The sequence below is a fragment of the Squalius cephalus genome, assembly GCF_949319135.1.
Source record: "Squalius cephalus genome assembly, chromosome: 24".
Lineage (NCBI taxonomy): Eukaryota > Metazoa > Chordata > Actinopteri > Cypriniformes > Leuciscidae > Squalius > Squalius cephalus.
The window spans coordinates 9,751,604-9,764,724 of record NC_137145.1 but is presented as its reverse complement, the minus strand read 5'-3'; the positions used below and the strand labels follow the sequence as shown (position 1 = coordinate 9,764,724).

At 41.9% G+C, this 13,121-nt stretch overlaps 2 protein-coding genes across 2 annotated transcripts; both read right to left on the bottom strand.

Annotated features, from left to right (window-relative positions):
- Positions 1-2,424: 2,424 nt before the first annotated feature.
- On the bottom strand, positions 2,425-3,429 carry LOC307152151 (olfactory receptor 5K16-like; the record flags this gene model as incomplete). Its single annotated transcript, XM_079860558.1, has 1 exon — positions 2,425-3,429. One exon carries the CDS (start codon positions 3,427-3,429, stop codon positions 2,425-2,427), a length of 1,005 nt encoding a protein of 334 aa, XP_079716684.1.
- Positions 3,430-11,882: 8,453 nt separating this feature from the next.
- Positions 11,883-12,872, bottom strand: LOC307152150 (olfactory receptor 6N1-like; the record flags this gene model as incomplete). Its single annotated transcript, XM_079860557.1, has 1 exon — positions 11,883-12,872. One exon carries the CDS (start codon positions 12,870-12,872, stop codon positions 11,883-11,885), a length of 990 nt encoding a protein of 329 aa, XP_079716683.1.
- Between the last annotated feature and the right edge of the window lie 249 nt (positions 12,873-13,121).

The following is a 13,121-nucleotide window of genomic DNA, read 5'->3' as shown; positions in this document are numbered from 1 at the left end:
AGGTGTACTGAATGTCAGCTTGCTTATTTTGCTCAAGATAAGGATTTATTAAGTCCACATGTCATGCAAACTAGAAACTATGCTTCTAATCACAGGTCGAGAGCTATCGTTTCAAACATACAATTTTGTGATGCTGTTTGCGAATGTTCGTTGGAACGACCGCTCGACTGACCTCCTGGTAACTCACTCCACCACACCGCCTCAATGGTGCTCGATGGCTCTGCGAATTCCCCACAGCGGCAAGGGCTCTTTGACAGCGCGTTCCTCCTTACTCCCGGGTTTTGGCACCAATGTAACAGTTTGTTGTTGTGGGAAGAAGGAGGCGGTTGGCTGTAACTGAGAACATAGTTGGCTAACAATGCTTTTGGGAGACGCACCCCTGGACAGCAGTCAGAGAGGGAGACTGCACTAGGCAGAGTGGCAACTAGGCAGTTAACAGGCAAGACAAAAACGACAGAACAAAACTTGACAAGGTGAGTAATTAACTAGACTGAGAGCTAAACACTGGCTTGCAATGACCAGCAATAATCTGGCGCAGAGCAGAAAACCCCAGTGACCTAAAATAGTAGAGAAATCAGAGCAAGGAGAAACAGGTGTAAACCAATAAGCGCTCACGTTGATTGTAAACACACAAACAGCTGCGCATGAGCTCATGTAGGGAAATAAAACATACCCTAGGCTGAAACGCCCCCTAAACCCTCAATCACCATTCCCTACTTCAGTCCACTAATACAGTTCACTTGAAGGAGTGAATGAAAACGAGTGAGCAAATTCCGACAGCCGTTGAGTGTACATTGGCTGCACAGACGTTATTGCGGTGCAATGTGGGATAGAATGAGTGCACTCGATAATTACCACTATGGTTTCAGACACCACTACAAATGGCTGTCCCTTCAAATAATGCCCTATTTGAGGGTATAGGGGGCGATTTCAGCCTGAGAGAAATCAAAACCTGAGAGATCAAACCTGGCTTATGACAATAAAGCCAGCATGTCTTATGACTTGCAGCCACCTACTGGCGGTTTTAGTTTCAAATTTTAAAAAGTAGCCTATAAAACATCAAACAATCAACAATCTCTTATAGTCCCCCTGTGGTGAAAATCAAGCTTTTAATGTTGTTTATATAATGTTGTTGTCTATGTGGTGTTTTTAATGTGCAAATTAGTCAGCACCATTACTGAGTATTTTCTCTTTAAAACTGCACTGAACCAAAGACAGTCTCAAAATCGCTGGTGTTTCTGACATCACAAACTACCTTGTAACCAATCAGGTCAACATGTGATCGTCAACGAGTGGATCTCTGAGCTGGTGTGAGTGAGTGGAGGCGTGGCTAATTTACATATTAAAAGAACCTTGTATGTAGAATTACATTCAAGCTATTTTAAGGCATGAAATAAGGTGTAGTAAACTGTACAGTATCATTCTTTTTATTTAATTAATTTGTGTCTTTAACAGTCAATGTTCCTGTTGCTAAAACAAATCCTGTGTAAAACAAAGCTGATTTGCCAAGGTAACCTTAGTTTGTAATCGCCACAGTTACTACAGTTGTTGTTATCCTCCCACTGTAAAATCAGAAATCTTTTTCTTTTGTGTAAAAACATTAAAGGGTTAGTTCACCCAAAAATGAAAATGCTGTCAGTAATTACTCATCCTCATGTTGTTCCAACCCTGTAAGACTTCCGTTCATCTTCGGAACACAAATTAAGATATTTTTGATGAAATCAAACGTGAGTTCACGTAGTGTAACAGCAGAGCGCTTCTGGGTTGTATGTCAGAATGTAGGCTCACTATTGGCCAGCATCACACGCATCACACACGACTAGCGTCGGCTAATAGTGAGCCTATCTGACGTACATTTATCTGACTATAGCGTCGGCTAATAGTCAGCCTATCTGACGTACATCTCACATTTAATATTTATACAAAAACAATAACCATGGTATTGTTTGTATATTAATGCCAGTGTCTTTTTTTGCGTTATACATTGTGAATGAATGGAAGATAAAGGATTCATGTGCCATAATAGCTGACTAATGTTTTTTTATTTTAATGTACAATAATTTAAGGAATAAGTTCACTGAAGCACATGCCTGCATTATATAGTCTTGGGACACTCTCAAGAAAATAAGTTCACCCTGCAAAAGCAACAAACACCTGCTAATGTGTCATTACACATGATAGGAATAAGTGACTAATTATGAAAAAAGAAACATTGAAAAATATTATAAATTCACAGTGACAGGAGTGTTTCAAAAAACGTTTCACAGTCAAAGAAAAAAAAATGTAATACAGAGGGTTGTTTCATACTAGCATGTCTATTTTATACAAAATACAGAAGGACAAAGTCTCATTCAAATAGATAATCAAAGCATTTCAACAGTAAAATAAGATAAATATAATAAATAAGAAACAAACCCTTTTAAATCATTTTTGATTTCTCCAATTGAATTTCATATTTCTTTCCTGAGTTGTGTTCACCTTGCGTCGTTTGTACAGTTCTTTTATGGATTGCATGACCTCTTCTGTCTTAAGAGTGTATATGATGGGATTCAGCATAGGTGGTATTGTCTGCGTCAAAGAATTGTTAATTAACCTGGAGTTTGGATGGATAGGTGTTGTGGCAGCTGCAATGTTATTGATTAAAAGTGGGATATACAAAACTGCCACCAATATGAGATGTGAAGTGCAGGTTTTTATGGCTTTGATTCGGTCAGCACCATGAGCAATCTTAAACAAAGCCAGAGAAATGCAGAAATATGAAATGAGGATCAGTGCTGGAGGCATGCAAATCAGAAAACCAAAGCAAATTTTTCCCATCAGTAAATTTAAGGAATTATCATTACAAGCTAGTCTACATATAGGGCCATAATCACAGAAATAACTATTAACCACATTAGAACTACAAATAGAGAGTCTATTCAGCAAACCCACATGTACAGAAAAATAAGTCCCAGATAAAATCCAAATAACGCCTATGATCAGAAACATGGCTGTTTTGGTAACAATAGCATGATACCGTAGAGGAAAACAAATAGCAACCAGTCTGTCATAAGCCAAGACAAGTATGGTCAAAGACTGCAGATTCATGAAATGATATACAAAAAACATATTTACGAAGCAAACTTCATATGAAACGTCCTGGTGTTCAAACAAAAATGTGTCAATGATATTTGGAATCAAAGTCGAGCTTCCACACAGATCAGAAATGGCCAGATGGAAAACAACAATGTATTTGGCTGTGTGAAGTCTGCGGGCCAAATAAATGATACACATGATAAATGAATTCCCTAAAACAGTCACAACATACACCAAAGACAAGAACACATAGTAGTATTTCACATGTGGAACATTAGAAAAGCCATTGAGGAAAAATGTTGCTGGACGAACAAAGGTCTCATTTGCAGAGGGGTTTGACTTCATGGAGCTCATGACAGCTGTTGTCTGGATTTTTGTGTCACCTGTGATGAAGAACTGTTATAGAAATCTCTCAAAAACAGAGAATATTCAAGTAATAATTAAATTTTTAATCACAGTGCATTTCTGAACAAAAATGCTTGAATATTCTTTAACATACTCATATTGAACTAATAATAAGTGTCTATTACAGTAAAACCATAGAAGAGAAACAGAGGAAACACGTAGTCTACCTTCTCCTGGTGCCACCATCTCACTATTTCACCAGCCATCAGTCTAATAAATAGTGGATCATTCTCTTGCACTTGAGACTTTAGTTCAGATCAACCCTTCTCCCGACAGACTTGAGGAAAATGAGGCAGGAGTAAATCGAAACAAGCATGTGGCAACATAAAACACTTACCTTAAAGATTAAGAATCTATTGCTAAATAGATACTGTACAAACTTATTGTAACAGTAATAACTAATAATAATTACAGTAAAACTGCATAAAAAGAGATGACTTATGAAATTATTTCCCTCTGACATTTATGGATAGCCTACATAGCCCTATGTATAAGTATATTTACTAAGCAGTTAAAATGCTTCCTTAAGAAAGTACATGGGGTGAGAAAAAATACATACAAAAAGACCATATTTTAACTTGCCGACACTTGCAAAGGTCACCATCAGGAGGCGTAATAACATAACATTTCCACATAACTATGGAAAATGTGCACAGAATGAATGATTGTAGGTTTTGTAAGCACAACCTGATCACTGATCAATGTAAGGGTGGATTTCCTGCAGAGGTTCAGGCTGCAAGACTGCCGAATGACTAAAGAAACGTTGTCAGCAATATGGTAGAAAACTGTACATTTCTTGTCTATTACCACCCACTTCTACTTATACCAACGATGGAAATAACGTCTCGGATACGTATGTAAACCTCGTTCCCTGAAGGAGGGAACAGAGACGTAGTCGTACGATACGACTGATTGGGATCACGCTTAGGGAGCCTGTCATCTTCAGGTATTGTTAAAACGAGCCAATGCACATTGGCGTGCGTGAATTGCATCTCGCGCTCCGGCCCACAGCGCGGGTATAAACACGGAAGCGGATGCACGCACCTGTTGTTTTTCGCTGAGGAGCCGAGCGGAGTCCGGAGTCAGCGGTGGACCAGCAGTAGTCAACAGTAGTCTCCGTTCCCTCCTTCAGGGAACAAGGGTTACATACGTAACCGAGACGTTCCCTTTCAGTCGCTCACATTTGACGTAGTCATATGTAATGACTGATTGGGATCCCTATTAAAACGCCACTAGTACGGCCACCTTCCAGTGCCTAGAGCCTCTTGACCCCCCGCATTATTGAGGCGGAGATAGGACAGGGCTTAGGCCAGGGAAGTCACTGCTGTTCCGCAAGACCCACTCAGTTAGACTTGGATAACACTGGGAAAGCGTGACCTTTCGATGGAAGGAGGGACTCTATGGAAGCCACATCCAGCCCGCAGGGGACTATGTGACCTAACATGTGGAGGAAATACATATGGACTGGGCGAATTATCAGGCAGTACAACATAAGGAATGTCACTGAGGTGGCTCCAGCCTATAACAGGGGGGAGACTCAACCGTCAGCGATGGCAGAGGAAGCTCTGCCAAGGGAAAGACACGGGCTCACATCAGGGAGCCGCACCGTGGAGAATACACATGTGGGATCGCTGTAGGGATTACAACATATTGACCCAGCCTAGCACAAGTTCCGCAGCTCTACAAACATCTGTTAGCGAGGCACCCTGCGCCAACACCTACACTCCGAGTGGAGTGAGCTCGCAGTCCCGGGGGACAAGGTGCATCTTGGGACTCATACGCCAAGATGATGGCATCCACTATCAAGTAGGCCAACCTGTGATGAGGCCGTGATGAGTGAAATGCGTGCAGTTCCCCTACCCTCTTGATGGAGGCCAAAGCAAGCAGGATAACTGTTTTTAAAGAAAGGACTTTTAACTCAGCTGCCTGCAGTGGCTCAAAGGGAGGTCTCTGCAGTGCGGTCACCACCAGAGATAAGTCCCAAGAGGGTATAGAGGAGGCGCAAGGCGGATTCAGTCTCCTCGCTCCCCTCAGGAACCTGACGATCAGGTCGCACTTTCCCACGGATCTCCCATCCACTGCATCGTGATGTGCGGCAATAGAGGCAACATACGCTTTGAGGGTGGAGGGAGACAGCCCTCTTTTCAACCCATCTTGCAGGAAAGAAATCACGGCGCTGATCGAACACCTTCGGGGGTCTTCTCGGTGAGAAGAACACCACTCAACAAACAGGTTCCACTTCAGAGCGTAAGCATGCCTCGTAGAGGGTGCTCTTGCAGAAGTGATGGCGTCTACGATTGATTGTGGTAGGTCACCTAGAACCTCCGCGTCCCGTCCAGGGACCAGACATGGAGTTTCCAGAGATCTGGACTCGGGTGCCATACGGTGCCCCGTCCCTGAGAGAGAAGGTCCTCCCTCAGAGGAATGGGCCAGGAAGGAGCTGTCGAGAGGAGCATAAGTTCAGGGAACCAGGTCCGGTTGGGCCAATAAGGGGCAACTAACAAGACCTGCTCCTCTTCCTCCCTGACCTTGCACAGTGTCTGTGAAAAGAAGGCTCACTGGGGGAAACCGTACGGACCAGTACATGCTTGCCGAGCAGCTGCGTTTTGAGGCGTCTCAAGGCAAGGTGTACTGCAAACAACTCGAGGCAATTAATGTGCCAATGCAGTTGGGGGCCCGTCCAGATCCCCGCTACTGCATGCCCGTTGTACGTGGCCCCCCAGCCAGTGTTGGAGGCATCTGTGGAGACCACAGCACTTGTTCTAGGGGCACTCCAGCCCAGAGAAGTGAAGGGTCTGACCACGGGTTGAGTGTTTGGCGGCAGGCCGGGGTGATTGTCACAGGGAGCGTGCCGCTCTGCCACGCCTACTTCGGGACTCGGTCGTGAAGCCAGTGCTGAAGCGGTCTCATATGGAGCAAGCCGAGCGGCGTTACTGCAGCTGCCATATGCCCCAGGAGCCTCTGAAAAAGTTTCAGCGGGACCACTGTTCTTCTCTTGATAGTATTCAAGTAGTTCAGCACCGACCGGACATGTTCCTCTGTGAGGCGTGCCGTCTGTTGGACCGAGTCCAGCTCTGAAGACCCAACTGGCTGATATGTTGGAGCAACAAGTCCCTGTGTTCGCACAACTGTTCCCGAGACTGAGCTAGTATCAGCCAGTCGGCGAGATAGTAGAGGACACAAACGCCACACTCTCTCATGGGAGCAATGGCCGCCTCCGCAACCTTCGTGAAGACGCGGGGCGACAGGGCCAGCCCGAAGGGTAGGACTTTGTACTGATATGCTCGACCCTTGAACGCGAAGCGCAGGAATGCCCTGTATCGTGGCAGGATGGACACATGAAAGTACACGTCCTTCAGGTCGATCGCTGAGAACCAATCTCGGGGACGGATGCACTCGAAAATGCGTTTCTGCGTTAGCATCTTGAACGGGAGCTTGTGAAGGGCCCGATTCAAGACTCGCAGGTCCAAGATTGCCCGTAACCCACCACCTTTCTTGGGTACAATGAAATATGGGCTATAGAAGCCGGTCTTCATATCAGCTAGAGGAACCGGCTCTATCGCATCCTTCGCCAGTAGGACTGCAATCTCCGCGCGCATGACAGGGGCACGTTCGCTCAGCACCAAAGTGTAATGAACGGCGCTGAACTTGGGCGGGCGCCGGGCGAACTGAATCGTGTAGCCGAGTCTGATGGTATGGAGGAGTCAGCTGGACCAGTTGGGAAGCACTCTCCAGGCTTCCACAAACTGGGCCAGGGGGACCAAAGGCACCAGAGATGTACCCAGGGTGGGGCAGCGAGGTGGAGGACAGGGACCTGGCTCGGAAGGCCCGGGGGCAGCCCGAAGCGAGGTCTGAGTGTGCGATGCAACACTTACCTGTCTCCACAGGTCAGCAGGGGGTACGGGAGAAGGCGTAGTTGGGTCCTCGAACCGCACCCGGCTGCCAGCTGGCGACACAAGAGGGGACTGAGGGGTGCAAGGCTTTACAGGGTCGCACACCGCCAGTCTGACCTTCTTGGGACCCAGGAACGGCGGAATTTGCTCTTTTGACAATTCGGGTACCGCTGGACTCCGGAGAGCCAGCAGCGGAACGGTAACCATCTGAAGAGCTTGTCCTCCGATCACCCATCCCACACGGCACCCTACGGTGGGGTGTGGTAATGGGGACTCTTGACCTCAACACCGAGACAGTCATATTCCTGCAATGGGAACGTGATCCATCCACAAAAGCTGCTTCAGCGTGCTGTAAGCCCAAACATGTGATGCAACAATTGTGACCGTCAGAGGGGGACAGGGAATGACCGCATCCAGAAACGCACGGGTGGAATGACATTTTAAAAAACACGCAAATGCACCCGTGTTGCTCTTTCAGGAAATGAAAAAAACTCTCACCAGTGCCGGAGCACACAGGGGAATGATCACGGCAACACTGACAGGGATGGTGCAGCCTGTACCAGTGAAGCACTCACTCTCTTCGCCCTCAACCGGCCGTCAGACAAACAAACACAAACAGAAATGTGATGCTGTTAAAACAGCAGTTGAGAGCTCAGAAAGCTCGCGACCACCACTACACTTGCACTGTAGAACCACCAGCACCGGAAGAGACTTCCTGAAGAAGCACAGACACACTCGCTCGTTGTAATATAACAACACTCTTCAGAGACATCGACATGAAGACCGATCAGCTCCGAAACGAAAGACAAGTGGTGCGTGCATCCGCTTCCATGTTTATACCCGCGCTGCGGGGCAGAGCTTGAGATGCAATTCACGCAGTGTGCATTGGCTCGTTTTAACAATACTCGAAGATGCCGACTACGTCGAACGTGAGCGACTGAAAGGGAAGCACAGTTACAATAGCTAAATATGTGGGAGAGCGTTGCTATATAGAGTGACAATATTGTATTGCAGTAGGTAGCACTTCAAAGTCAATAGCAAATCAAAACTAGTTAGCACATTATTTGTAATTGAAAGGGTTTAATGACAATATATGGTTATAGTTACACTAAAAATAGTTACAAAATAGATGTATGAAATGATAACTTATTCCATTAATTGTACCCAGCATATATGTAAAATGTTACCTGAGAGAGAGAGACAGAGAGAGAGAGAGAGAGAGAGAGAGAGAGAGACAAAGAAAAGAGGAGGTAAAGAGAGAGAGCCCCAAGAAAGGGACCCAGAGAATAAAAGAGGCAGAGCAACAGTTACAAACTCGTTTTCTCCTTTCCTTGACTATGTGACTAAAACCCAAAAGTGAGACATTCAAGCTGACCAATCTTTTATTAATTACAACTTCCTCCATTGTACTGAAGGTGTGACAATTCATCAACCCCTGAAGTACACACATCTTGGCCTACAGGCCTTTATCACTATCAGCCCCTCTCCGTCTTTAGGAACTCCAAATGGTCATTGGGGAAAGAGGGGGTGGAAAACAGTAAAGCAAATGTCCTTGGTCATTTCAAATATCTTGGATTATTTTCAATCCTACAATAATAAGGAATATTTGGATTTCTGTGAGGCATTAATAACCATCTACTGATGATGCTTTTCCTCATAGATGAATTCAAACCAGGGTCTCCAGCGTGGGAGACACGCTAACAAGGACGCTAAAGACTGCAGCCCCTAGCACACCTCTTGAGGCCAGGGGAGTGAGGTTTACACACACAGATCTTACTGGCCTACGTCCGTTACACTCACCCCCCTAAGCCTCTCTTCCATCTGGGTCACTGCACAAGTGTAACCGGTCCTACTTGACCCACTCTGAGCAGGAATCAAACTGTGGTCCTTCACAAAGACAAATCTGCCCGATTGCAGCCTTGCTGAAGCACCCCCAGATCATCACCGATCCGGGCAGATTTGTGGAATCGGGCAGATTTGTCTTTGAGAAGGACGCATGAATCAAGCCACGTACAAGGTTGTCCTGGAAGAAAACTTGCTTCCTTTTGCTCTGACAATGTTCCCCAACTCTGAGGATTGTTTTTTTCCAGCAGGACAATGCTCCATGCCACACAGCCAGGTCAATCAAGGTGTGGATGGAAGGTGTCATGGCCAGCCCAATCTCCAGACCTGAACCCCATTGAAAACCTCTGGAATGTGATCAAGAGGAAACCGAGCTGCTTGAATTTTTGCACCAGGAGTAGCATAAAGTCACCCAACATCAATGTGAAAGACTGGTGAGAGCATGCCAAGACACATGAAAGCTGTGATTGAAAATCAGGGTTATTCCACCAAATATTGATTTCTGAACTCTTCCTAAGTTAAAACATTAGTACTGTGTTGTTTAAAAATGAATATGAACTTATTCTCTTTCCATTATTGGAGGTCTGACAACACTGCATTTTGACCAGTTGTCGTTTTCTGCAAATAAATGCTCTAAATGACAATATTTTTATTTGGAATTTGGGAGAAATGTTGTCAGCAGTTAATAGAATAAAACAAAAATGTTCATTTTACACAAACATATACCTAGTAAAACCAGAGAAACTGATAATTTTGCAGTGGTCTCTTATTTTTTTCCAGAGCTGTAGACATGACCACATTTTTGACAGGAATGAAAACGAGGCTATGAGGGATAGAATACAGTGTGTTTAATGGAGTGTACTGTTGTTTAAGAACAATCCGATCAAAACGTTTTTCTGAAAAAACAAACAAACACTTAGACAAAAGCCCCATAAAAGTTTTAAAATTTGTGAGTTGTAAAAATGACATGATCTAGGACCTTTATACAGTGCACGCCATTGTAAAGTATATCCCTCACAGTCCCGTTTTCAATTATCTGTGTTAAATTCAATATGGCGTCTAACCTGACTGAGGTCTATAGCCATGAGTAAACTTGTAGTGGTTTTCAACCATCAGGCCTAACGGTCAGTTACTGTTGCTGAATCATGTTGTTCTGAACTGACCCTGCATGGCTTGTGTGAAACTATTTCAAATTACTATAAAAAAACAGCATTCTAATAGAAATTGTATTGATATTGACAGTGTACAGAACAGTTCGGACTAAATGTGGAAAAGCACTTACTTCACATGCGAAGATGAGTGTGTGACATTTCTTTTTTTATTTTATCTTTAACGTTTTATGTTCTTCTGGGCTTAAAACCTCTATTAAAACTAAGCTGAGGTAACCAAGCACACCATTGACAATAATTAATAGACATTTTTTTCGTCAGGACCAAGAACTCTGACCAAAGCTAAAAAACACATTTACACTGCATGTGTCAGGTTCAGAAATGTTATTATATATATTTTTACAGAATTAGTATATCTTAGAAAACGTAGAATTTTTGTTTAAAAATTAATTAGGTGGTACGTCATAAGGATTGCTACATATTGGCCTGTGTGCTGTATTCTGCATTTTTGGCATGTAGCCTAAATACTGTAATCTCTGGTCTGGTATTTCTCTGTATTATTTAATAGAATGGAAGTCTAATTTAAGGATTATGTTTAATTAGTTTAGTTCACTGAAGCACATGACTGCATTACATGGTATGGGATCATACGTGTCATATAGCACAACACGGTGAGAATTAGTGACTGCATAAATTATTTCCACACTGTAAAAAATATTTTCATGATTTGTTATCACAACTTTTAATCTTTTGTCAAATCAACTTAGATAATTAATGTGGTTCAGATAACATATATTTTGAAGTTCTATTTATTAAACCATAATCTTTTGTCAAATCAACTTAGATAATGTTGTTCAGATAACATATATTTTGAGTTTCTATTTATTAAACCAATCTCTTTGTTGCATTAACTCAATTTTTTAATTTCAATGAACTCAAAAATTTAAGGCAACCAGGTAACTTACATTTTTAAGTTAAACCTTTAACTTAAAAATGTAAGTTACCTGGTTGCCTTAAAATTTTGAGTTCATTGAAATTAAAAAATTGAGTTAATGCAACAAAGAGATTGGTTTAATAAATAGAAACTCAAAATATATGTTATCTGAACAACATTATCTAAGTTGATTTGACAAAAGATTATGGTTTAATAAATAGAACTTCAAAATATATGTTATCTGAACCACATTAATTATCTAAGTTGTTTTGACAAAAGATTAAAAGTTAAGATAACAAATCATGAAAATATTTTTTTACAGTGCATGAATACAACAAATAATTATTCAGACACATTTATAAAACATTTGTTATATTTATAGCAAATTTAATTGGTTTCTTTTCTTTTGACTTACCGTTAACCTGACATCAATAAATACAAAGGTACGGTTTGTTTTTTTAATAAATAAAAAAAGGAAATGACAAACCATCTTTACTTGGCTTTGAATATATATTTGGCCTGTTTCAACACAATTTCTATTACAACTACAAACAAAATCCATTTTTGTTGAATGATCAAAGTTTAATCTCACAAGCAGTGAGATTAAACCTATAATTATTATTTTTAATTTCTCCTCATATTTCTTTCCTGAGTTGTGTTCACCTTGCTTCGTTTGTACAGTTCTTTTATGGATTGCATGACCTCTTCTGTCTTTAGAGTGTATATAATGGGATTCAGCATAGGTGGTATTGTCTGAGTAAGAGACATGTTAATTATCCGGGTGTCTGGATGCAAAGGTGTAATTATAGATGCAATATTATTGCTTAAAATTGGGATATAAAATATTGCCACCAACATCAGATGTGAAGTGCAGGTTTTTATGGATTTTATCCGGTCAATGCCGTGGGGAATCTTAAGCAAAACTAGAGCAATGCATAAATATGAGATGAAGATCAAAATCAGTGGTGCAAAAATCAAGAGACTATAGCAAATTTTATCCAACAAAACATTTACAGAATTATCATTACAGGCTAATCTATAGATAGGGCCATAGAAACAAAAATAACTATCAAGCACATTAGATCCACAAAAAGAAAGTCTGTTCACAGAACCTACAAGTACAGAAAAAAATGTCACAGAAAAAATCCACATAAAGCCTATGATCAGAAACATGGCTGTTTTAGTTACAATGGCATGATACCGTAGAGGAAAACAAATAGCAACCAGTCTGTCATAAGCCAAAACAAGTAGTGTCAAAGATTGCAGATTCATGAAATGATACACAAAAAACATATATACCAAACACGCTTCATATGAAATGTCCTGGTGCTCAAATAAAAATGTGTCTGTGACTTTTGGAATCAAAGCCGAGCTTCCACACAGATCAGAAAGGGCCAGATGGAAAACACTAATGTATTTGGCTGTGTGAAGTCTGCGGGCCGAATAAATGATACACATGATAAATGAATTCCCTAAAACAGTCACAACATACACCAAAGACAAGAACACATAGTAGTATTTTGCATGTGGGACATTAAAAAAGCCATTGATGAAAAATGTTGCAGGACGAACAAAGGTCACATTTGCCGAGGAGTTTGACTGCATGAAGCTCATGATAGCTGTTGTCTGGCTTTTTGTGTCACCTGTAATGAAGAACTGCTAGAAATGCGCACAATATTCAAAATATTAAAATAATGTTTACTTTCAGTCACAGTGAATTAATGAATAGGCATACAATATTTAGATGTTCTTTGATATAACCAAATTGAATTAATGAAAGAAGTTATTGTTAAAAGGGTTACAAATAAAGAGAAGAAACTCAAGGTTTATACTCTACCGTCTTCAATTTGGCTCATGCATCTA